Here is a 25,142-nt window from a genome sequence, read left to right on the forward strand (position 1 = left end):
AAGTTTGTCAGATCTTAGAGTTTAGCAAAATTCTCACAGGGAGTTTGAACAATGGAGCCTAGATGCAAGGGTTTGTTTGGGGGGAGGGCGGTGTTAAGAAAGAAAGAGAACAATAAACTTTAAAGGTTCCGGAGTTCCTCTCCTGTGAGCTCCTGGCCAAAATGAGGCTTGACAATATGACATATGCAGATAACATCACATTACTGGCATAAAATAGCGAAGACTTGAAATGACTACTGATGAAGTCTAAAGGAGAAAGTGCCAAAGTAGGAACTAGAACATCAAGAAGACAAAAGTAATAACTACTGGGAAACAACACTCCCTCTAAGCTGCGGAGTCTTGAGAGCAAAAATTCTACTTTGTGAACTAACAGCATTAAAGTTGTAAACAAGGGGTTTGGCTGCTGTGCAAATAAGTTTGCTCTGGGGCCAGGATTCCTGAGCTAGGACAAAAATGCATGAGGTGGAGGCTAAAAATCTGTGAGTTAGCTCATAATAACTCAGTTTAGAGGGGACACGGCTGGGGAATCATACAACCTTAAGGTTGATAATGACGAAAATGAGATTGTTTGAGATTGTTTCTTTCTTGGTTCAATCATCAACTAAAAGGGAGACTGCAACTCAGAAATCAGAAGGAGACTGAGACTGGGAAGAGAAGCCATGAAGAAGTGAGAAAATTAGGGTTGCCAGCCTCCAGGTGGGGCCTGGAGATCACCTACTTTTACAACTGCTCTCCATCTGGCAGAGATCAACTCCTCTGAAGAAAATGGCTGCTTTGAAGGGTGGACTCAGTGGCACTGTACCATGCTGAGGACCCTCCCCTCCCCAAACCCCATTGTTTTTCCGGATCCACCCCAAAGTCTCCAGGGCTGCCCTTGTCCCAAATCCGGTGACTCCAGCTAGTGCAGAATGCTGCAGCCAGGCTGTTAATGGGGAGTTCCTTTACAGGAACACATTCAGCCTGTGCTGAAAGCACTGCACTGGCTACCGATAGTGTACTGGATTCGCTTCAATGTGCTGGTCATTACCTTTAAAGCCCTATATGGCCAGGGTCCTGCATACCTTAGGGACCATCTTTCGCTGCATATGCCCCAGTGAGCACTTCAGTCCGGGTCTCAAAACTTGCTGACAGTTCCCAGCATCAGAGAAGTTAGGCTTAAATCAACTAGGAAAGGAAAGCACCAGTCGTTTCCAACTCTGGGGTGACGTTGCTCTCACAACGTTTTCACGGCAGACTTTTTACAGGGTCGTTTGCCATTGCCTTCCCCAGTCATCTACACTTTCCCCCCAGCAAGCTGGGTACTCATTTTACTGACCTCGAAAGGATGGAAGGCTGAGTCAACCTCGAGCCGGCGACCTGAAAACCCAGCTTCCGCCGGGGATTGAACTCAGGTCGTGAGCAGAGCTTAGGACTGCACTGCAGCTTTAACACTCTGTGCCACGGGGCTCAACTAAAACTAAGGTCTTTTCTGTTGCTGCTGCTAGCTGGTGGAATGAGTTGCTGGAGGAGGTCAGGACCCTGTGAGAGCTCTCACAGTTCCGCAGGGCCTGCAAAACGGCACTCTTCCGCCATACATTTTCATAATGGCAACACCTGCAGCAATGGGACAGGCCCATAAAATACTACCAATGGTTCTATCTCATCACACTATGGTGATCCGGGGACCTCTTAGAACATCTACTATTGACCATCTAGCTACTTACCACCATTAAAATTCTAATCGTTGTCTGAAACTACTGCACTAGCACCTGTGGATGTTTTAATAATTGTTCTTATGTTTTTACTGTTTTATCTTGTTTGATCACGCTAATCTGATTGCGTGATCTTTAATCTGTGAGCTGCCCTGAGCCTGCCTTTGGCAGGGAGGGCAGGATATTAAATAAATAAATAAACAAACAAACAAACAAACAAACAAATAAATAAATAAATAAAATAATTTTCCAACACCAATCTGGCAATCCTAGGTGACTAAGATCAATATATGAACAATATATGGATGTTGTATACTGGGACAGTATGTGCTTTTGGATTTGTTTGGAGTCATGGCTGTATATCTCTTTAATAGCAGTGTGGTTTTGAAAAAGGCCATTTGTATACTCTTGGGCTATATTTGTAGGAAAGATGTTTTTCCATGGTATAGTTATTATTTGCAAAATTATAAAAATCTAAAAAATCATCACACAGCCATATTGTTATAGTGCTTTGTTTTGCTTTGCATGGTGGGTTTCATTTGTCAGTGTTGGCATGGATGCTAGCCAATAGATACTAGTACCCATTACTAGGGTTGCCAACTTTGCATTGGGAAATATCTGGAGATTTTAGGGGTGGAGTTTGGGGAGGGCAGAGTTTGGGGAGGGGAGGGAGCACAGCTGGGTACAATGCCATAGTGTCTACCCTCCAGAGCAGCATTGTCTCCAAGGGAACTGCCCTCAGTTGTTTGGAGACAATTGGAATAAGAGGATGGCAACCCTACCCATAATGCAACTGGTATCAGAGGAGAAATCTGCTTATGGCACTATTTCCCACCTCTGAAAATTGCACACATTGTATCTATCTGTCCCCTCCCAGCTCTGCTCATATGGGGTGAGCCTCACATTTAACAGACACTAGCTGATGGTGGGAAAGTTTACTGATTTTGCTGACACAAATTCTACTGTTTGTGTAGTGTATCCCAATGGACAGATCCACACTGCTTTGTTTTGGCACTGTCTACTCACTTATTTGCACAAACCAGTTTATCCCAAATTTCTATAGGAATTTATTCATACACAGGCATAAAAAGGGAACCTGCATCATGCCAGGATTGCCAGGTCCAACTCAGGAAATAATTGGGGACTTTTGAGGAGTAGCCTGGAGACTCTCCCACTCCCTTAAATAAATAAAAATACAGCAGTGCAGTTCACCTGAATACAGTCTTCATTTCCTCATCCTCTTTTTTTGCCTTCAAAGGGTTCCCCAGCAGCTCCATTTCTATACTACAACAGGTCCATTCTTAGCCTTTAGTAGCATTGGCCGGGTCAGGGATTCTGGTCGTATGGGGGCGGGGGAGATATGGTGGTGGGTCCAGGGCTTTGCGTTTTGGAAGAGGCCAGAGATGCAGGAATCACCAGCTGTCATCACCAGCTTTCAGGAACTTCCCAGAGTCTGTGGCGGTTAGTCTTTAGAGCAGAAAACAGGGGTTTAATGCAACTCGGAGACTCTTCAGTCTGCTCCCTGTCCTTCAGTTTCAGCAGGGACCAGAAGGTACAGCGTGAAAAGTACTCCGAGTCTGAGAACCAGTTTGGTGTAGTGGTTGAGTGCGTGGACTCTTATCTGGGGAAACTGGGTTTGATTCCCCACTCTTGCACATGCACCTGCTGATGTGACCTTGAGTCAGTCACAAGTTCTCGCAGAGCTGTTCCTCTCAAGAGCAGTTCCGATTTGAGCTCTCTCAGCTCCACCTACCTCACAGGGTATCTGAAGTGGAGAGGAGAAGGAGATTGTGAGCCGCTCAAAGACTCCTTTGGGTAGTGAAGGGCGGGGTATAAATCCAATCTCCTTCTCCTCCTCCTCTTTCTCTTTCTCTTTTCCTACTCCCCTTGCTCCTTCACGTCCATCTCATCTCCTCTTCTTCCTACTTCTCCTCCACCCCCTTCTCCTCCTCCTTCTTCTCTCCTCTTCCTCCATCTCTCCTTCTCGTCCCCTTGTTCCTTCGCCTCCATCTCCTCTCCTCCTCTTCCTACTTCTCCTCCACCCTCCTCCTCCTCGTCTCCTCCTCCCCTTGCTCCTTCGACTCCATCTCCCCTCCTCCTGCTCCTCTTTGTCCTCCTCCTCCTCCTCTTTCTACTTCTCCCCCTACTTCTCCTCCACCCCTTCTCTTCTCCTCCTCCCCTTGCTCCTTCGCCTCCATCTCCTCTCCTCCTCTTCCTACGTCTCCTCCACCCCCTCTCCTCCTCCTCCTTTTCTTCTCCTCCCCCCTTGCTCCTTCACCTCCATCTCCCCTCCTCCTCCTCCCCCTACTTCTCCTCCACCCCCTTCTCCTCTTTCTCTTCTCTTCCTCCCCTTGCTCCTTCACCTCCATCTCCCCTCCTCCTCCTTGTCCTCCTCCTCCTTTTTCTACTTCTCCCCCTACGTCTCCTCCTCCCCCTCCTCCTTCTCTTCTTCTCCTCCCAGTGGCAGCCTGGCCAGGGTATCAGCTTTCCTGATGTCAAGTGCGCCCTGCGGGCTCCTGATGAAGTGGGCCCCTTTAAACATTAGGCAATATGTTAAAAACGTTAATGACCTTTTAGTAGCTTGTAAATATAATAGAAGTTCCAGTATTTTTTTCATAATGCAACTAAAATTTATGTTGTATTTCGGGTTGCCGGCCTCCAGGCGGGGCCAGGGGATTTCCCACTTTTACAACTGATCTCCAGCTGGCAGAGATCGGTTCCCCTGGAGAAAATGTAATCTGAATTTACATTCAGTATCTATTGTATACGGCCAGTGATATGTACAATGTATGTACACTGTAATTACTAAAATATACATATTTATTTCGCAAGATTTTTAATTGTACCTTTTTTCCACTTATGTATTTTTTGAAAAATTTATTTATGTCTTACAAAAATTAAATGATAGCCTTAGAGTTGTGGGTGGGCCCCCTATGTCTCCTGGCAACCCATATTTTGAGACTCAGTCTGGTCTGATTCATGCAGTCTTTAGTCCGATGAGATCAATGTGGTGTCACATTTTGCTGAGTCACCCTCTATCTATGGTTATGTTATGACAAGAGTACACTGCAGAGCATTTTTAATTACTGTAATGCTCCTTGGTTTGCGGAATGGAGATGCCCAAATTCATACCTGCTTTTTCAGAACTACAACCAGCTTTTTATTGATTTTTTTCTCACCTTTAGCTCATTATCTACAATCCATCATGCGCAGAGGGTGAGGTAAATGACAAAGTATCAGTAAATGGCATCTACAGGACCAGCAAATGTGACTGAAGGCTGAACCACTTAAACTGTTTCATCTCAGGCTGGAGAGAATAGGGGGGAACTAAGTGTTGCTGTCTCAGTAACAAATAATACACAATTCATGTCCAGTAGCACCTTTAAAGACCAATAAAATTTTATAGCGTATAAGCTTTCATGAGGCAAAGCTCACCTTGTCAGATACTAGTACGCAAACAATACAAAACTGTGTAGGAATAATTAATTGTGCACACTCTCAAAATGACACTGGCACACTTCAAAATGGCAGCACCATAGTCAAGTGTGCCAGGATAATCACAATCTTATATATGAACAGAATAAGCAAGAAAGAATAGCTGAACTGTGATAAAGGCTGAAGTACTTGTAAGCCAAATTGCCCTCAAGAGAGATTTGGGGAATTAGTTTGGTGGGTAATTAAGGCTTTAGTGAGATCCAGGATCTATGTATACAGGAGATGTCTCCCAGGAAAGTCACCCAATAATGAGGAGATGTTGACTAAAGCAAATATTATTTATTTTAAAAATAAGACAAGCATACAAGGAGATCATTTCATTCAGCACACACACAGGTCTAAGAAATAAAGCATGAAATAGACAGGGGTAACACAGGGATGGACAAACAGGGCAATAATTACCGGTTGTCTTCAAGGAAGGTTCCAATGGTGACGAAAAAGGATGGGGAAGGAGAGTCGGCCCACGAATCTCCCTAAGAGGACCCTCAACTGATCAGGTTTTGGGGGCATATCTGAACAGCAGGATAGGGGTACTGTCAGATGCATGCCACCTTGTGCCCTCAGGGGAAGGTGGCCAGATGACCAGTGATACCAGGTGGGTCATGATGCTATAACATGTGGTACATGACCTCAGAAAAGGGGTGGCTCCTTGATGATGTTTGGAAAGTGACATAGGTTGAAGGGATTAACTATGCTACACAAACTTATCTAAAGTGACAATAGGGGACCGAATTGATATCTAAGGGGACACCCGACTTACACAACAACACTGAATTCCAGGTTGGACTGGGTCTTTGTCTTCTTCCTCTTCAGGCTGGCACAGCCTTTTGTAGGGTGTTCCGCTGACAATAGATGCAGGATGTCTGACAGGATCTGTATCTGAGATAAGTTTGATTGCATTATGGAAATGTCTGAAGCAATCACTGGATATGTGGGGCTCCCGCTTCTCCCTTATCGCATCTGGAGGTGCATGAAAATGATGATGTTGGGCTTGGCAATGGCTTCCATTGACAAGGAGCTGAAGACCACAAGACTGGATAGCTCATGGTGGCGACCTCTTTCATTGCAACAGCTGGGGATCTGCGCACACAGGAAGGCTGGGAGGTTGTTTTGCTCAGGCTAGGACCAATTAGAGAAGGAGCTGCTGTAACAAAGAGACCCCCCCGGCATTCACATAGGCCTGTCAGGAAACTGCTTAGTCAAGGCCAATGTTTTTGAGCAGTGTGTGTGAGTTGGGACTCCAGGCATCCCGGCAACCAAGCCAGTAATCACGATTTTCATAAATACACAACATAGGGGGTTCGCGCTCACATACTGGTTCAATTGTGACATCATACATATTTGTCTCTCCAACACAATCAGTAAGTTTTTGCTTGGTGCAAAATATTTTCTTGTTCTCCCTTTTTGTATGACTTCCCAAGCCTTTGAGTCATCTCATATTCTAGCTGCATTCTCTGGTTGTCTTGGGAAAGGGGCAGGATGATCTTTTGTTCACATCCAGAGCTGAATGGGGATATTTAGACTTATGCTACCTCCTTTACCAAAGTGCATTATGCCATTGTTGGATAAGAACCTGAGCTGAGAGGGCTTAGGATGCCAACTAACTTCCGCAACTCAATTAGAGCCTTCTAGTTCTGGCCGCTATGTATCTCCAAGATGCACAAAGTATGTGACTATCTCCAAGGTGCGTAGTGAGATAAGAAACTGATATCTCTGTTAAGCCTTGGGGATTCCATTGTCCTAAGTGTTGTGATAACTTGTAACTCAGCAATCTCCCATTCTAGTATGTTTCTGAAACTCTTTTGCAATAAAACAACTTATTTGAGATCCTTCATTGAATGTCCTAGGAGGCTGAAGTGTTCTCCTACAGGTTTTTCCATTTTGTGATTCTAGATATCAGATTTGTGTCCATTTATCCTTTGGCATTGGGTTTGACCTGTTTGCCCTATGTACAGAACTGAAGAGCATTATTTAACGGCATATACAATGTTAGAAGATGAGCAAGTGAGTGAACCTGAAATGGTATGATGATCCAGCGATGTTGTTGTCTGGCTGGATGTGGCAACAAAGTTGGCATTTGGATTTATTGCAAGCTCTGGTACCAGTATACATGTTCAAATTAGATGTATTATTGTGGGTGAGGAGCTGTTTAAGATTGGGGGGCTGTCTGTGGGCAAGAAAAGGTTTGCCCCCAGTACTTGTGAAAAATAACTGTCATTATTCAGTAGAGGTTGTAAGTCACTGATGATGCACTGAACTGTTTTGAGTTGAGAGCTGTATGTGACCACTAGTGGTGTTGTTATTGTCTCTTTTGGGCCTAGAGCAATAGTTTTTTCTCTGGGTACCATTCTGGCTTTGTTAATTTGTTTATTGCCTTCATCAGATATTTTAGTTCCAAACAGGTTTGCTGTAGATTCCTCCATTGCCAGCACTACAACATTCCCATCAATCCTAGCAGCATATTAAGCATGTGAGTCTTATATTACATTTATTTTGTGCTTCATTTTTACTACTGCTGACTTGTAAACTGGGGTCCCCAACCCCCGGGCTGAGGACCAATACCAGTCCATGGCCTGTTAGCAACCGGTTCGTGAGTTGTATAATTATTCCATTATATTTTACAATGTAGTAATAATAATAATAAGGCAACATTGGATTTATATCCTGCCCTCCACTCCAAATTTCAGATCTCCTTTACCTTCCTCCCTGTGAGGTGGGTGGGGCTGAGAGAGCTCTGACAGAAGCTGCTCTTTCAAGGACACCTCTGCGAGAGCTCTAGCTGACCTAAAGCCATTCCAGCAGCTGCAAGTGGAGCAGTGGGGAATCAAACCCGGTTCTCCCAGATAAGAGTCCGCGCACTTAACTACCACACCAAACTAATGGAAATAAAGCGCACAATTGTATCATCCCAAAACCATAACGCCCCACCCCCTCTCCGGAAAAATTGTCTTCCACAAAACCAGTCCCTGGTGCCAAAAAGGTTGGGGACAACTGAACTAAAATGTAACTGGTCAATCATATTATAAGACTTATATGCTCAAGATGCTGCTCAGATGGATGAGAATGCTGTAGTGCTGGCAATGAAGAATGCTTTTGCAATACATTTCTCCACAAGATTGTAGCTGTTCCCAATCTGTAGAAATATCAATCCACCCTTCTTATTTAAAGTAAAACCGTAAAAGAAAACTGCAGTCTGCAATTTTTATGTACTTTCACAATACTCAGTGGAATTCAAAGCAACTTGGCAGCTATGGAATCAATAATGGGAATCTTATTCGCTTGTATGCAAATACACAATAATCCTTAGAAAAATATACAGATCACAAAAGGAAAAATGAAAATTATGCAGGCATTCCTGGGGCAAGTGTACAATGGCCACAGCTTGCAACACAGGGTTTTGCAGAACATACAGATGGATTTTAAGGCCTTATATGTATCGCATTTTGTTTTGCTAAAATAGTCCCCCAAGAGTTTTTTTAATAGACACACTCTCAAAAAGCATTATAAAAGTAAAGTACCAGCATTGTAGCAGATGGAAAACAGCTTCCTAAGAAAGAGGAGAAAAGATGTACATTACATCTTACAGCCTCCACGACAGGCAGAAATCCAACAGGTAATGAATCATTTCCCTTCTTCCCCCATCCCCACGCTGAGCGTTCAGCTCCATCTGTTAAGAATATGCCTGTCATGCAGCTGTTTAAAAACACGAGGTGGGGACAGTCACTATATTGCGGAGTCTATGTAGATCCTTGCGTTTTCCTCACCGCCGGGGCAGGAGGGAGACGAGAAGCCGAGGAAGTCATGTGAGCCCGGCTAGTGTCACCTGACAAGGAGGAGGAAGTCATTCCAGCTACCCCGACCTCCTCGAGCCTTGTCTTAATCATGCTCTCTCGCCTGCTGAAGGAGCACCAAGCAAAACAAAATGAGAGGAAGGAGCTGCAAGGTGAGCGGCCTAGCGTGTTTCCCGAAGCCTCGGCCTCGAGTAGTTTGACTCGCCTTGGGGAAGAATATAGCGCGCGATTTGCAGGCAACGCCTCCGGGTATCGTTAGAGACGACCGTCTACCCGTCCAGAGGAAAGTCCCTTGCCTCTGCTCAGGGCTGTTATTGGCCAAAGGACTGTCATAAGGAGGGCGGGGTGGAGAGCGCGTGTTTACCTTCGGTAGTAAAAGAAGTGAGTACAGGTGGTGATGCTCTACCGTTTAGCATTTTTTAAAAACACGGGTGACCAAACTTGCTTAATGTAAGAGCTACATAGAACAGAAAAAACTTCAGATGTTTGAGAGTCGCAAGACATGAACGTCAGATGTTTGAGAGTTAAAAGGAAGGAAAGAAGGAAAATGGATGGAGGAAGGGGTGGGAAGAAAGCAATTTTAAATTCTGCTGGCTTGGCTTGGCTTGGAGAAGTAATTTAAAGAGAGAAATGTCTTCTCCAGGCATGATGATTGGGGCTTTGAGAGACACAATATGTGTGAAAGAGCCACAGTTTGGCCACCCCTGTTTTAAAAGAATTTAAAAATGGGCCCAACCTTTGTGTGCCTGATTGTTCAAGCAGTACAGGGTTGGTGAGGGAACAACTGCTGATATCCTCTTAAAGTGGCGGTTCTCATCTGTGGCTCCTGGCTTGCATTTGCCTGAGAGAGGATAGTTTGAAGTCAGTAATGCCACAGCCATAATACTATTCACAAACACTCAGGACAACTCAACAGCAGCAGCAGAGCTGTTTGTTTTTAACTTGAAAAATGTTTTTAAAAACTCTTGATTAGGTTCCTTGTTTTGGTCTCTAGCCTAAGGTGGGACAGTCTTGGGCTACCCATTTCTGCATTGAGAAGTGTTGCAGTATTCTTGTTTTATATTCTTACATGAATATTTTGGTGTACAGATTTGGGAAGAAATTGAGGTGGTCAGTGTAGCAATTGTAAATGCTAGAAGAGTAGCCGAAGAAATTCACAACCAAGTGGAAATTCCAAGTATTATGCAGTGGTACAAGAGAGTTTGTGCATCTTGACATCAGGACCATTTTGCTTGCCAGTACTTGCTTGCCAGACACTAAAAATCAAGTCCTTCCTAATTCTGCCTTGAGCTGCTTCTTCATTGTGAGGATTCTTGTGTTGTTTCATCACTGCTCTTAATGCTGGCTTGGGCAACAGAGCTTCCATACCGGGAGTTTTATATGTGCTTTCCTCTGTCCTCCCCCCTTCAACTTTTCCTACGCATGCTCTGCAATAATCCTGCTTTGGCTCTTGAGGATGTGGTTGTCACAGCTGCTGTTGCAACTCTATACGCATATGCTACAGAACAGTATCAACACATAAACAGAATTTCTGCAGCCATATTGCAGCATCCCCTCCCTGTGCCTTTCTAATGAATCAGGGGGAAAACTGTCCACACCTTTCCCATTATATCTCTTCAGCAAAAAAGACTGGAGATGTCATTTTGTTTAAATGAAAACAGATAATTTACAGGTATTAAAATTTGACGGGGAAATAGATACAGTGGCAATAGACAACTACAGAGAAACAGTGATTACCATATTTAATATGAAGGATCAGGAAGTCACCAATGTGGATGAGACTTTTGCAGCAGGAAAATATGCACTATTTCTTCTATGCACCATTTCTTCTGGCTCAGTGAACACTTTTGGACTGCATTCTTTCCAGAAGATCAGAATGAAGTAGGTTAAGGAAAATACATATTGGGGGCAAGCGAAACCTGAAAAGATGATGATTAGAGCATGATGTAATGCAGATACTTTTTAAAAAGCCCTCTAATTCAAAAGTCAAGGCAAACAAAACCTCCTGTGCAGTAGCAGTCTTGGTTGTACCCCACTCAAATTTCCAGCAACCTGCAATTAATTTTGTTGGGACGTACAGGTGCACAAAAGCAATTGTCTCAATTATTTGCTAAAAGCAAGTATTACACACTATCAAACTTCCAGTTTGGAGAAGAGGAATCATCTGTGTATGTGAAGGGGAAAAGTAAAATGAATAAATGTAATGTGGCAAGAGTACTAAGGCAAAAATATTGCTTATGCTTCTTCCTGCACACAAATATATTGACCTTCCAAAGTAATGCTAATGGGAAGGTGCTTCTGTTTCTCTCTGCAGATCGGCGGCGCCGAGAGGCCATTGCCGCAGCCACTTGTTTAACAGAAGCTCTAGTGGACCACCTGAATGTAGGGTAAGTGAAGTGGAGCATTGGGAATAGATGGAGCCTGTGCCAAAACAGGACACAGAAATAACATTCTAGGTAAGACATTAATCTTGATCACAGATAATCTCCCCCAAAGTGACAACTGAACTTTGTCCGCTGGGAGGGAAGGTGAGGGGGGGGCATATAAATTTGAATAATATGGATAGAATAGTTTTTGTATAGTCACAGTAGCTGTTTATATGTATTATTGCCCTCTTGTATTTTCAATATTTTTTGTTTTTGCAGTTTATAAGCTAACAATCTCCTGGGTTTATTTGCAAATTCAGAAATGTTTTTTTTTACATAATTCAGTTTTATTTATAGGGTTGCCAATCCCCAGTTGGGGCAGGAGGAGAAAGCCACACAGCATTCACATTAAATCAACCTCAAATACTTATTTATATGACAAATTGTTCATAGAAAATACAGTGTATCACAAAGTGCAAAGAAAAACTACTGCCGAAACAACTATTCATATATTGATATCCGACAGTCTGTTCCTTGAGATTGGAGTCGGGAAGTAGTGTGCAATGCCATGGAAACAGAGTCCAGTGCTCCAATTCTTCTCTGTTAGCCAATATCTGGATGGAATGCAGCAAGGGCCGTCATTTGTATGTCAAATGTAGGAGCATTGGTCTCCAATATGAATTGTTTTAGTTGTAAGGGGTTGGCCTTACAATGGCTCTCCTCCTTCCTCAAAGGCCGGGGACAAAGGGTGGCAATTGGGGGTGAGCTCTCCCGGAGGCGCACACTAGACTGTGGGGTGCCCCAGGGAGCGGTTCTCTCCCCGATGCTATTTAATGTCTATATGCGCCCCCTTGCCCAGATTGTCCGGAGGTTTGGGCTGGGTTGTCATCAGTATGCAGATGACACCCAGCTCTATCTGCTGATGGATGGCCGGCCTGACTGCGTCCCCGGGAACTTGGACCGGGCATTGCAGGCCGTGGCAACCTGGCTTAGGCTGAGTGGGCTGAAGCTGAATCCGACGAAGACAGAGGTCCTTTGCGTGGGTCGCGGTGCTCTGGGGGGGGAAATACCACTCCCGGTTTTTGGTGGCGCGCCGTTGAAAGCGGCGCGCCAGGTCAAGAGCCTGGGCGTTTTACTGGAGCCTTCACTATCGATGGAGGCCCAGGTAGCTGCCACTGCCAAGTCAGCATTTTTTCATCTGAAGCGGGCAAGGCAGTTGGCTCCTTTCCTAGAGCGCCGGGACCTAGCAACAGTGATCCATGCGACGGTCACCTCAAGATTGGACTACTGTAATGCCCTCTACATGGGGCTGCCTTTGTATCGAACCCGGAAGCTGCAGCTAGTGCAGAACGCAGCAGCCAGGCTGTTACTAGGACTCCCGAAATGGGAGCATATACAGCCGGGGCTGCGTGAACTGCACTGGCTGCCGGTTGCATACCGGATTCGCTACAAAGTGCTGGTTATTACCTTTAAAGCCCTATATGGCCGAGGACCTGCCTACCTGAAGGACCGTCTCTCCCCATACGAGCCCCAAAGAGCACTGAGGTCAGCAGGGAAGAGCATGCTGACTGTCCCTGGGCCAAGGGAGGCAAAATTACAGACCACACAGGTACGAGCTTTCTCCGTGGCAGCCCCCAGCCTGTGGAATCAACTCCCGGAGGAGGTGCGGGCCCTGCGAAGCTTAGACCAGTTCCGCAGGGTCTGCAAGACCATCCTCTTTAGGCAGGCTTTCTTAGAATGCTCATAGAGGATGACTGAACAGAGGACCCAATAAAGTGATTCCTCAAGGACTCTTGCCACTATTTAAATATGTAACAGCGCCCGGAACACCTCTGCTGCTATTAAACTATAGAATAGATATATTACAAAGTATAGATGCTGGATAGTGTTGTTTTAAAATTTTTATGCTGTTTTATAATTTTAATGTGTTTATATGTTTAATGTATTTAATGCATTTTAACTATTGTATTTATACCATGTTTTACTGAATGTTGTTAGCCGCCCTGAGCCTGCCTAGGCGGGGAGGGCGGGATATAAATAAAATTAATAATAATAATAATAATATTTCGGAAGCTCATTGAAGCCTCGTGTGAAACAGGGCATTTAGCACATCCCTGTTGCGTCTTATTGCCTTGTTGCATTCCATCCAGATATTGGCTAACAGAGAAGAATTGGAGCATTGGACTCTGTTTCCATGGCATTGCACACTACTTCCCGACTCCAATTTCAAGGAACAGATTGTCGGATATCAATATAGGAATGGTTGTTTCGGGAGTAGTTTTTCTTTGCACTTTGTAATACGCTGTATTTTCTATGAATAATTTGCCATATATAATTGAATTTTGAAGTACTTGAGTTTGATTTAACATGAATGCCTGTGTGGCTTTCTCCTCCTGCTCTACCTTTTCATGTTACTCTGTTTGGTTGCTAAATCCCCAGTTGGGGGCAGGAGATCCCCTGGTTTGAAGGCCCTCCCCCCACTTCAGGATTATCAGAAAGCATGGATGGGGGTGTCCTTTAGGCACTCCATTATACCCTGTGGAGACCAGTTCCCACAGGGTATAATGGAGAATCAATCCATGGGTATCTGGGGCTCTACAGTGGCTGTTTTTTGAGGTAGAGGCACTAAACTTTTAGCATAGCATCTAGTGCCTCTCCTCTCAAGATCCTCCAAGTTTCAAAATTGGACCAGGGGGTCCAATTCTATGAGCCCCAAAAGAAGATGCCCCATCCTTAATTATTTCCAATGGAAGGAAGGCATTTAAAAGGAATGCATACTTGTCACAACTTTGCTCCTGGCTCCACACCCAAAGCCCTCAAGACCTTGCAGCCGTAGTTAACATAGATAACTTGCTGTAGAATCTTAATTTGTTGAGAGATACATATATTTCCTGCGGAGTTATTTAATTCTTCTTTTTTTATCTATAGTAAGAATTACTGAAAAAGAGTGCTTGTGAAATGCTTTGAACATTCTGCTGTGCTGTATAAATGCCAAGTGCTAATATTCTCAATGATCTTGTTTGGGCCTTGTATCTGAATCCATGAGGCGCCTGCACTGGAAGCTTCCCTCATAATTATATGGCTGTCCTTGCCTACAGTCTGTAAACAGCCAGTGGAATTCATCACTGGAGAGTTCTGTAGCTTGCTCCTATTGGGGCAATGATAGGAAAGCCTTAATGCTTAGCAGGATTCCACCCCACCCCCCAAATGACTAGCTGAGCCCCTAATGAAGTAGAACTACTTAGCAAATGATCTGGAAGTCAAATTGGGCCCCTGGAACCCTTTCCTTTCTGCACCTAATTGGTGAAGCACACAACTACATTGTGAGTACTACCCCAGTGCAATGCAAATGTATTCAGGCTGCAGTTTTCAACCGCTCCCTGAAATGATGCGGTGACCTTGGAACACTGCATGAGAGATAGGGCAGCGATCTTCCAGCACATTGTAATATCCAAAATGGGTAGTTCAGGATTTATGCTGTCGTCTGCCCATCTTCGCTTTTCCCCCACGTTCAACACATTGCTTCAGTCGCAGCTGACTGCAGGCGAAAGAGACCTTCACATACCTTTGTAAGGATTCTCTAGTACCACCCTGGAACCCTTCGCTGCCTGCAGTTCCCATAGCCAGTGGCACGCACCAGATTTAAAACAGGTTTACTGTTTGGTTATGGGAACTGCACTAGTAAGAAATACAACAAAAGCTCAGGCTTTGGATATGGTTCTGTTACAAATTGCTGTGGGTCATAGCCACTATGCAAAGGGCGTCGGCCAACATTAAACAAAGCAGTAAGTATGAGTTATAAGATGGGCATACATCCCATATGATTAGGAGTAGGCTTTGTTTGGGGCTTTGCTATTAATCTTGGGCACTGTGACAATGCAAAAAGGGGGGAAATTGTCCTATGTAATCTTAGTGTGAGGGTCTTGTGCATATTATTAAGTTGCCTGAAGCTGCTAATCAGAGCTTTTTTGGTAGAAAAAGCCCAGCAGTAACTCATCTGCATATTAGGCCACACCCCCTAACATCACCATTGTTTTGCACAGGGCTTTTGTGTAGAAAAAGCCCAGCAGGAACTCATTTGCATATGAGGCTACACTCCTGACGCCAAGCCAACCGGAACTGTGTTCCTGCTCAAAAAAAGCCCTGCTGCTGATACTGAAGAATTGTGACAGAGAGGTCCTGTGTTTGCTCATCTAGCTTGGCAGTTTCTCTGATTACTTGTCTTAGCCCAGACTGCACATTGCCAAGGAAATAAATTTGCTTTAGCCTGAGAGTTCTTGTTATAACTGTGGTAACTGTACTTGTAGAACTTTTCAGGTTACTAGTTCTCATGGTTAATGTGAGGATTCTTGGAAGAGTGAGCCAAAATCCACAAAGCAGGCAGCTTATTTATTTTAAGTGGCATTTTTAAAAAAATGACTGTAAAGAGTTTAAAGAGTTTGAACTCAGTATTAGCATAAAGCATTATTTCCTGGCTGAGCTGCTGGTCTGCCAGGAATAATATAAGGATGACAGCAAAACTTCCCAAGGCAAGAGCATTAGTATGGTCAAACGTGGTATTGTGAGGTGTGTTCTTTCCCATTTTTGGTGAACTGAACTTCTTGCAGCCCACATAACTTGTGAATTTCTTCTCCCCTGTTACAATAAACAGTAATTTTAAAAGGCAGGCATGAAGTCCTAAAGCTCTGGTCAAGCAGCTGAACTGGCTCCCTTTATTCCACCCCTCTTGCTTTTATACTCTATTTGTGTTCTAAACTATGAATAGCTGGATTCTTATAGCGTGACTCCTGGCCTTGATAAGGCATGTCCACTCTCCGCTGTTGTTTTGTTTCTCTGATTAACTGAAGAGCAGGGAGGAAGTTGCTTTTACCGCTTCCGTCCGGTGCTTCCTCAGGGCTATTCAGCAGCCTTCAAGGTTCATTGTGATTGCTCAGTTATGATGAGAGAGATGACTTGCTAGGCCTCGGATAGGTCTTTCCCTGAGTTGTTTTCTCATGATATAGACAAGAGTGGAAAGTTAGGAGGTTGTCTAAGGACAAGTAGCATGTGAACAGTCCTGAAGTAATTTTTCAGATGTCGTCATTCCTTTACTGCAAGTGTGGCTCTTGTTCACCTGTTTTCCCACCTGCTGTTTTAAAGCATGAATTTGCCACAGTGTTCCTGAACATCTGCTGTGTTTTGTTGCCCTGAGAAAATTATTTGGATTCCAACTGCATGACTTCCAGGACTGGGTGAATGCTGTCTGTGGATCTGGCATCCTATTCACTACCACTGCTGAAATACTGGATGGCAGAGCAGAGTGAAAAACTAATACTTCTGTTTTCTTCTAGCTAGACTTACACATGTTTAATCAATTTGCTGCTGTATCCTGATCTTTGGAGGGAGGTGATATGCATGGCGTCTGTGTGGCATGCCAAGGGTTTGCGACAACCTCTGATTCCTTTGGAGGCCCAAATTCTGTGCCCAATTACTGCAAGAAAGCAATTTCTAGCAGCATAGAATAGGAGAAGAGAGGAGACTTGGTGACAGGACACTAGCATTCTGCTTTTACTGCTTGTCACTCTGCCCATAATGCTTTCTTTCAGAGCACATGTCCTGGTACCACTGTAAAGGTAATTCGGTGAAATAGAATAGGATAGCCCCAGACCAGTTTGCTGAATATTGGTGGAGTTCAAAATGGTTCAAGTATCATCTTGTGGATCAATAGTTCTGATAGGGCAGAGTGCCAAGCTTTGAAATTGCATTAAAATATCCTCCAGGCAGAAACAGAGTTCTGTGTAACATGGAAGCTTGCTACCTTGAAACTGCAGGTGACCTAGTTCTGATCTTCTTTGGAGCCCAAATGTCTTCATGTGAGAGAGACCAATGTAGCAGCTAGTCTTGGAACTGTTGTAACTGTCCAAATGTTGTCATCTTTGGCTGTATCTCATACTGAGTTTTGGGGAATGACTGACAAGACATCCCCCAATTTCCATTTCTTTGGGGGTGCCTTCATCTCCCATAGTGAGGGAAATCGCACACTTGTTTTGCCATGCCCATACTTTACCTCCCCATTGGTTCAAGAAAGATTAGTTCCAGATGTTCCCAATGCTGCCTAATGATTCCCAGATGTTACTGAGCCATTAAATCCACTACAGCTTGGGAACTTACCCAGCTGCAGACTCTCAGCGCCTGCTTCTCCCCCTGGGGTTAGCCTGTCCTGAACTGGGAAACCACTTGGTCCGTGGAAGAGCTGAGCAGAAAATATAGCAATAAGTGTCCGATGAAGGGAAATTGCTTCCGTTCCTTCCCTGCTTGCTTTGGTTTGTTGCTGAACCTCTTTCTCTCCCACTAGGGTTGCAGAGGCCTATGTGAACCAGAGGAAGCTGGACCATGAAGTGAAGACGTTGCAAATCCAGGCTGCTCAGTTTGCCAAGCAGACAGGCCAGTGGATTAGCATGGTGGAGAACTTCAACCAAGCTCTTAAGGTCAGTAAAGTTCCTGCATGAATGAAGGGCCCAGCAGCCTCAAGATCAGCCCTTAAAAGGGAATGATTGGGCATGGTGGATTGCAGGGGAGGAGGTCCCCCTTGTGGGTTTTCACAGACAGCTAGACAAAGGGTTTGGGACTTAGAGGAGGGTGGATATAGCTATGGCTTCGTGCAGGGGTGGCCAAACTTCCTTAATGTAAGAGCCACATAGAATAAACATCAGATGTTTGAGAGCTGCAAGGCATGAACTTCAGATGTTTGAAGGGAAGGAAGGAAGGAAGGAAAATTGATGGGGGAGGGCTGAGTGGGAGAGAGCAGGAAAGAAAGCAACTTTAACCTTTAATGCATTCTCCAAGATGGCTGGCAGGCTGGTGGAGGCTTCAAGAGCCACACAGTATGTGTGAAAGAGCCACATGTGGCTCCCGAGCCACAGTTTGGTCACTCCTGGCTTAGTGTGTGCCAGGACTCTTCCCTGAAACCATAATGAGCATGTGCAGTGTGCTTTTCTCTAATTACACAATAACTACAGTTTGGCATTCATGATTAAAGGTAGGCTTGAGTTCAGCTTTTAAAAAAAAAAAGTATTTAAGGAATAGGTGGAGATGTATCTGTAGGCAGCATAATGATATTTCTACATGTGCAAGCATTATAGTGCTGAGAAATACCTGCCGCCTGGATTTGTGCAGCAAAAGCAGAGCTAGCATCAGCATGCCTTCAGGTGGGGCAGCTGCCAGGGCCAGGACTTCTGATGGGACCCACTGCTGCTGACTCCCCCCCCCCCCCATGCATCTCCTCCGATGCCCACACTTATGCCCCTCCATAGCCTGCATGTGCTTTTCACCCATGATCTTGGCTACATATGCTGCCTAGCACTCCTGGGGAAGGGTGTGTGGGCGGTGCACACAGCAGCAGCATTCCTGGTAGCCAGGGCTTTTTTTGAGCAGGAACGCACAGGAATGCAGTTCAGCTGGCTTGATGTCAGGGGGTGTGGCCTAATATGCAAATGAGGTCCTGCTGGGCTTTTTCTACAAAAAAGCCCTGTTAGTAGCTGTCAGTGGCAATGTCAGCTGCACCCACTGCTCAGCTCCTCTGGGGAAAGGACACGCAGGCACCTGTCCTGGAAGATGAAAGGACAAAGTATAGCTGAGGAAGCTTCTGTGAAAGAGATTGTGTTGAATTGTCTCATCAGTGTTAGAAGAGAGACTCTGCTGGATAAGAACATAAGAGAAGCCATGTTGGATCAGGCCAGTGGCCCATCCAGTCCAACATTCTGTGTCACACAGTGGCCAATATATATATATATACACCCCTCTTGAAGCTGGCTATGCTTGTAGCCGCCACTACCTCCTGTGGCAGTGAATTCCACATGTTAATCACTCTTTGGGTGAAGAAGTACTTCCTTCTATCCGTTTTAACCTGACTGCTCCGCAATTTAATTGAATGCCCATGAGTTCTTGTATTGTGAGAAAGGGAGAAAAGGACTTCTTTCTCTACTTTCTCCATCCCATGCATAATCTTGTAAACCTCTATCATGTCACCCCGCAGTCGACGTTTCTCCAAGCTAAAGAGCCCCAAGCGTTTTAACCTTTCTTCATAGGGAAAGTATTCCAAACCTTTAATCATTCTAGTTGCCCTTTTCTGCACTTTTTCCAATGCTCTAGGGGAAGCATCTTTTATTGAGGGTAGTAGAAACGTTCTCTAGCCACAAAAGCAGAGGGTGACAGTTTCCCCTTTTTAAAGGAAGTCTTAATAGTACAATGAATGCACCCTTGTTCTCTCTATTTTACGACAGGGCATACCGGGCATTGCACTGTCAGTGGGCTAACAAAGTCCCAAAGACACTTTCTTCCTGGCAATGTTGTCTTGGGAGGGGGATCAGAGAGCCAGTTTCGTGTAGTGGTTAAGAACATGGACTCTAATCTGGATAACCAGATTTGAGTTCCCACTTCTCCAGATACAGCTGCTGGAGTGACCTTGGGTCAGTCACAAGTTCTCTCAGAGCTGTTCTCTCAAGAGCAGTTCTTTCAGGGCTCTCTCAGCCCCACCTACCTCTGTTGTGGGGAAGGGAAAGGAGATTGTAAGCCGTTCTGAAACTCTGAACAAAGAGTGGGGTATAAATACAATCTCCCCCCCTCCTTCCTCCAAAATATTCAGTTTCCCACCCCCATCTCCACCCAATGCTTATCTCACAAACACAAGTCTGGAATACTGCAGTTCAGGGGAAAGCAGTATAATGGCATAAGTTGCTTCTGAGGCTCTTCAAGACTTCTTGTAAGTTCTCTGGCACTGGCTGAGTTTCCACTGCTGTGGTCTAGCTGGGTGAAACCAGGACAGGAGAAGGACTGAAGCAGCAGGCACCAGCTGAGCTCCCTCTTCAGCGCTTGGAACAGAGAGCACACTTTCCTATTCCAAGGCCTCCTCCCCATCCAGCTGCTTCCCTGGCAGAAGCCCACTCCAAGCAGGCACACACGTCCGCTGTCTCAGTTGGGCACCACCAGACGATGCCAGTTCCCCAGTTCCCACTGAGAAACCTGTCCTCAACTGGCTGGCTGTGTGTGTCCTGTTTATGGTGTACGCACTGTGTGTGCACTTTTGGCTTGCTCTTTCCTCCACTGAGGAGCTGGTGCTGGGAAGGAGTGGAAGAAGCAGCAGCTGAGGGCTACCAGTAGGCAGTGAAGACGGTATTTGTAAAAGATTAGTAGAGAAATTAGAGGTTCAGACTGCAGAGGGAAGGTAATCCTTGAGCTGCGAGAAGAAAGTTCTGGTTGGAATTGTTGGGTCATGCACTTCGTGGCAAGGGAGCAGTTGAGTAAAGGGGTTGGGGGGAGAGAGAAGCTTCCACAGGAACGCCAACACAGTTCTTGCTTGTTCCAACTATAGATGGCTCTGGTGTTGTGCAGTTGGAGAGCCCCACCTACTGGATAAGAATTGCTTAAGCTATTAATGTATCAGTCTCTGCTGTATTTGCTGTGCTGGCCCTTGTGTGTTGTGTTGTGTATCTTTTTCCACCCTGGAAAATTTAAGAAGCACTTCTTGAAACCTTGTCATGGCTACCACTGGAAGAAGCAGCCGGTGGCTTGGATGCAATTGTGGGCACTCAGAAGTCACACAGGATTGTCCCACATTCCACTCCATTCCTGCAACCTTTTCTGGACCCTGAGGTTGTCTTAGTCAGGGAACTGGAGTGATAAAGGACAAGGGTGTGAAATCACCCCTTCAGAAGAACTGTGCTTATAGAAAAGAGATGGGGACAAAATGGCGGAGGAGAACAACGCAAGCTGTTTTGGACCCCATTGGGAAGAAAATTTGCTGAATAAATAAGAATAAATTTCACCCCTTGACCCTCTTCACTTTAGCCTCCTGAGCCACCCTGCTATTTCCTCTGCATAGGCCCCATCCTCACCCCTGTCTGGGGGAGGGGGTCAGAAGGGGCTGAAGGAACGAAGAGGGATATGAGAGAATTCTGTGTTCTCTGCATGTATGATTAGATTCAGGCCAGTATATGTCATTCTCCTGTATGCAGTGTTCCCTCTAAGTTGAGTTAGTGTGAGCTAGCTCACAATGCTTTAGCCTCCAACACACACATTTTTGTCTTGGCTCAGGAAAAATGGCCTTAGAACAAACTAATTTATGCAGTAGCTCACAACTTTAATGCCAGTAGCTCACAAAGTAGAATTTTTGCTCACTAGACTCCACAGCTTAGAGGGAACATTGCCTGTATGTCAGGGAAAGAATTTGACCTCCTAAAGTACAGTCTCCAGCAACTGAACATTGCCTGTGAAGTGGCATTCATTTTTCTAATGTACCAGCAGCACTCTGATTTAAGCAAAGGAGACAGAAACAGATCCCATGCCCCAACAGACTTGCAGTCTAAATCTCAACAGTGGGGGAAAGGACAAAATGAAAAAAGGTAAGCAGAAGTAAGAGTGCTATGTGTGCTTGATCTTTCTTTTGGCCATGGATGAAGAAGTCAGACTTTTCACTGAAAAGGAGACTCTGAAAAAAAGCATGTAGGTGCCACCTTAGGTTCCACTTATGAGGGGCAGCAAGGGAAGACTTGGAGGGGGGGATAGTTTTGTTTATTTCCTGGAGATTATTTCTGTGAGAGAGAAGGTGAGAGAGAAGAGACTAGACATCAGAAGACGCTCAGTTCCAACTGAGAGGGGAGATGGAAATGCAATTTTGATGCACATGTGGAAAATTGAAATATTAAAGGACAGGATGTTGTTCATGACTTCTTTGCTCTGTGCAGGAGATTGGTGATGTTGAAAACTGGGCACGGAGCATCGAGATGGACATGCGAACCATTGCCACAGCCTTGGAATATGTTCACAAAGGGCAGCTGCAGCCCTCCACCTCCTGATGCAAGAGAGTCCCTCTTGGTCTTTTTGCTGCCTGCACCACTTGGGTTCCTGTCCCTAACGGCACAAGAGAGGCAACTTCTTTCATGCCATAGTTGCCTGCTGGGGGCCAGTAGAATGGCAAGTTCTTTATTTAAACTTCCCTGGCTGCCTTTTTGCAGCAGCGAATGAGCACTTTCCCCATCTGCTGCAAGGGGTGTTGTTGGGCTGTAATTCCATAGCTTTGGGCTTCTACCTGTGCTCCTGCTGAGCCCAGTGTGAATGGTACTTTGTGAATCGAAACCAGATAGCCACAAGGTGAGAAGGAAAGAACACCGTGATGGGAGAGAACGGGTCATGCCAATTTTGGACCAGCTTATCTTGATCCGTATTGTGAAATTACAGAACTGAATAAAACACATGGTTGAAATATTGTGTTTTGCCTTTATTAGTGGGCAGGGGATGTGTTGGCTTTGTCAACTGCTCATCTGTATCTAACGGCCCCGTGGCACAGAGTGGTAAAGCAGCAGTACTCCAGTTCTGTGATCTGAACTCTCTGCTCACGACCGGAGTTCTATCCCAGTGAAAGCTGGTTCAGGTAGCTGGTCCAAGGTTGACTCAGCCTTCCATCCTTCCGAGGTCGGTAAAATGAGTACCCAGCTTGCTGGGGGGAAGTGTAGCTGACTGGGGAAGGCAATGGCAAACCACCCCGTAAAAAGTCTGCCATGAAAACGTTGTGAAAGCAACGTCACCCCAGAGTGAGAAACGACTGGTGCTTGCACAGGGGACCTTTCCTTTTCCTTCCATCTGTATCTAGGGAGACAGAGAATACAAGCCAAAACCAGCTCTCAGTTTCCTCTCTCCATGCTTCTGGTGGTATTCAGTCTGGGGTGGTGGAAAACACATAGGATTGTATCACTGGCCTCATGCCTATTGCATCTCCCTGCCTGGCCTCCTCATCCTCTTTAGTTCTTAAATTCCTTTCTGAAAGTTCTTTTTAAGCATTAACAAAGGAACCTTTCTTGGAGCAGCTTGTCTTAATCTACCGTGATTCAGCATGCAGGACACGCTTGCTAAATGGGGGGGGGGGGGGTGTGGCCTGGGGAAAGAAGAGGGTTCAGCCCCCGTCCCGGTTTGCCCCTCCCTCCCTTGCCAGCCCAGCACTCTGAACATTCTAAAAGGGCCTCCCTAGGTCAAGAAAGCTCCCCTCCCCCGGCTCCACTCTACCTCTTGCCAATTTGGTTACTGAATATTTAATTTATTCAATTCCACTGCTCTTTTCAAAGCAGGTTTTTCATGGCAGATTGCCTCCAGGGATCTGCATGGGCAGACTTCCACCCTCCACCTGCCTCCATAGCTACAGAGCCTGTTAAGAGGCCGATGAGAGCTCTTGATTGATGCTTTATCAATATCTGGTCTTATAAATGAGAATACAGAGAGTCACAGCCCCAGAGACAGAACTTGGCAATGGAATACTTGCTTCCAGGGCACACCTCCCTCCACCTTTTCTAACTTTACTTGGAAGGATGCTTCCTTATCCCTTTACAGCAGAGGTTTCCAATTGGTGCCTGTGGGTGACATAGAATTAAAGAGTTGGAAGGGACCTCCAGGGTCATCACAATGTAGGAAATTCAGAAATACCTCCCCCTAAGTTCACAGAATAAGCATTGCTATCTGATGGCCAACTAGCCTCTATTTAAAAACCTCAAAAGGAGAATCCACCACCTTCCAAGGAGGCCTGTTCCACTGAGAAACCACACTGTCAGGAAGTTCTTCCTAAGGTTTAGCCAAAAACTCTTTTGATATAATTTCAGGTTCTGGGTTGACCTTCTGGGACAACAGAAAACAACTCCGCACCATCCTCTATAAAGACAGCCCTTTAGGTACTGGAAGATGGTGATCACGTGGCACCTGCCAATGCCTTTTCTGAAGTAGGTAAGGCCAGGTAGGGCTTTTCCCAGCAAGGCGTCTGATTGGCTGTGCAGATTTTTTAAAATGTTGCTTTGGCAGCAGCTGCTGCCACAGCACAAGAATCTCCACTGTGTTGCTGAAATTAAGCTGTGACAATCATTTTGTGGCTGGCTGTGCCTCCCATGGCATGTCAGGCTCAAAATGGTTAGGGAGTCCTACTTTACAGCCTCAACTCCCACATTTTCATTTAAAGTCAGGAGACTCCACCCCATTTAAAAGTAGGAGAGAAATCATCCTTATTTAACAGCCTCATTGTTTTCCACCTTCAAGGCTCTTGGAGCCAAAACAGCCTCCCATGCATGTCTCACTCATGGAAGTACAGGGATGCCAGCTCTGGGTTAGGAAATGCCTGGAGATTTTGGGGATGGAGCCTGAGGAGGGCAGGATCTGGGGAGGGGAGGGGCTTCAGGAGGATATAATGCTGCAGAGTCCATATTCCAAAGGGAGAAGCAAATTGTTTTGGAGCAAGAATTAATCCGTGACTAAACTGAGCAGAATCCAGAAGTTTACCTTGGGGACTGTCTACATGAATGGTTTGAAATATTGTGGGAGGAGGGACTACCTATTAATTGATACCAGTTCAATAAATAGCTACTGACTAAGCAAAGCATCCACATTAGAAATGGGAGATGTCACACTGGACATAGGATAGCAAAATTTTCTTAACCTATTGCAAACTTTGTGGTTAGATGTTGCTTGTTCACATGGGGGTGGGGAAAGCAACTGACCTTTTGACATGTTCACTGAAAGCAGCAGAAACATTTTCCTTCATATTTGTGGTATGTGGCCCACCAAAGCTCTGAGCGCCTTAAGAGTGGGAGAAGTTCAGAATTACTGTTCCCCTACCCCCTGCCTTCAAGTGTCCTCCAGGGATACTTTTTTATGCCCTTTAAAGTAGCAGGGTCAATCTGTGGGTGTTTGCTGCCTCCTTGCCATCCAAAATCATCTCTACTGCTACCTGAAGCTGGACCACCTTGTAACTTTCAGTTGGTATCATAAGAACCATCAGAAGTAATGTA

General features: G+C 45.3%; 1 protein-coding gene across 1 annotated transcript; it reads left to right on the forward strand.

Annotated features, from left to right (window-relative positions):
- The first annotated feature begins 8,875 nt into the window (after nt 1-8,875).
- On the forward strand, nt 8,876-22,582 carry BLOC1S1 (biogenesis of lysosomal organelles complex 1 subunit 1). The gene is made up of 4 exons (XM_060252261.1): nt 8,876-9,129; nt 11,292-11,364; nt 17,678-17,810; nt 22,065-22,582. The coding sequence occupies exons 1-4, from the start codon at nt 9,069-9,071 to the stop codon at nt 22,173-22,175; spliced, it is 378 nt and encodes a 125-aa protein (XP_060108244.1). The 5' UTR covers nt 8,876-9,068; the 3' UTR covers nt 22,176-22,582.
- The last annotated feature ends 2,560 nt before the right edge of the window (nt 22,583-25,142 follow it).

The sequence above is a fragment of the Heteronotia binoei genome, chromosome 13 (genome assembly GCF_032191835.1).
Source record: "Heteronotia binoei isolate CCM8104 ecotype False Entrance Well chromosome 13, APGP_CSIRO_Hbin_v1, whole genome shotgun sequence".
NCBI classification, from domain to species: domain Eukaryota; kingdom Metazoa; phylum Chordata; class Lepidosauria; order Squamata; family Gekkonidae; genus Heteronotia; species Heteronotia binoei.

What these genes read in the sequence shown, in the direction of transcription:
- BLOC1S1 (XM_060252261.1), top strand. Translation starts at nt 9,069, where the DNA reads ATGCTCTCTCGCCTGCTGAAGGAGCACCAAGCAAAACAAAATGAGAGG. An exon ending in GTGGACCACCTGAATGTAGG is followed by an intron (nt 11,365 to 17,677) that starts GTAAGTGAAGTG and finishes CTCTCCCACTAG; the next exon opens with GGTTGCAGAGGCCTATGTGA. An exon ending in ACTTCAACCAAGCTCTTAAG is followed by an intron (nt 17,811 to 22,064) that starts GTCAGTAAAGTT and finishes TGCTCTGTGCAG; the next exon opens with GAGATTGGTGATGTTGAAAA.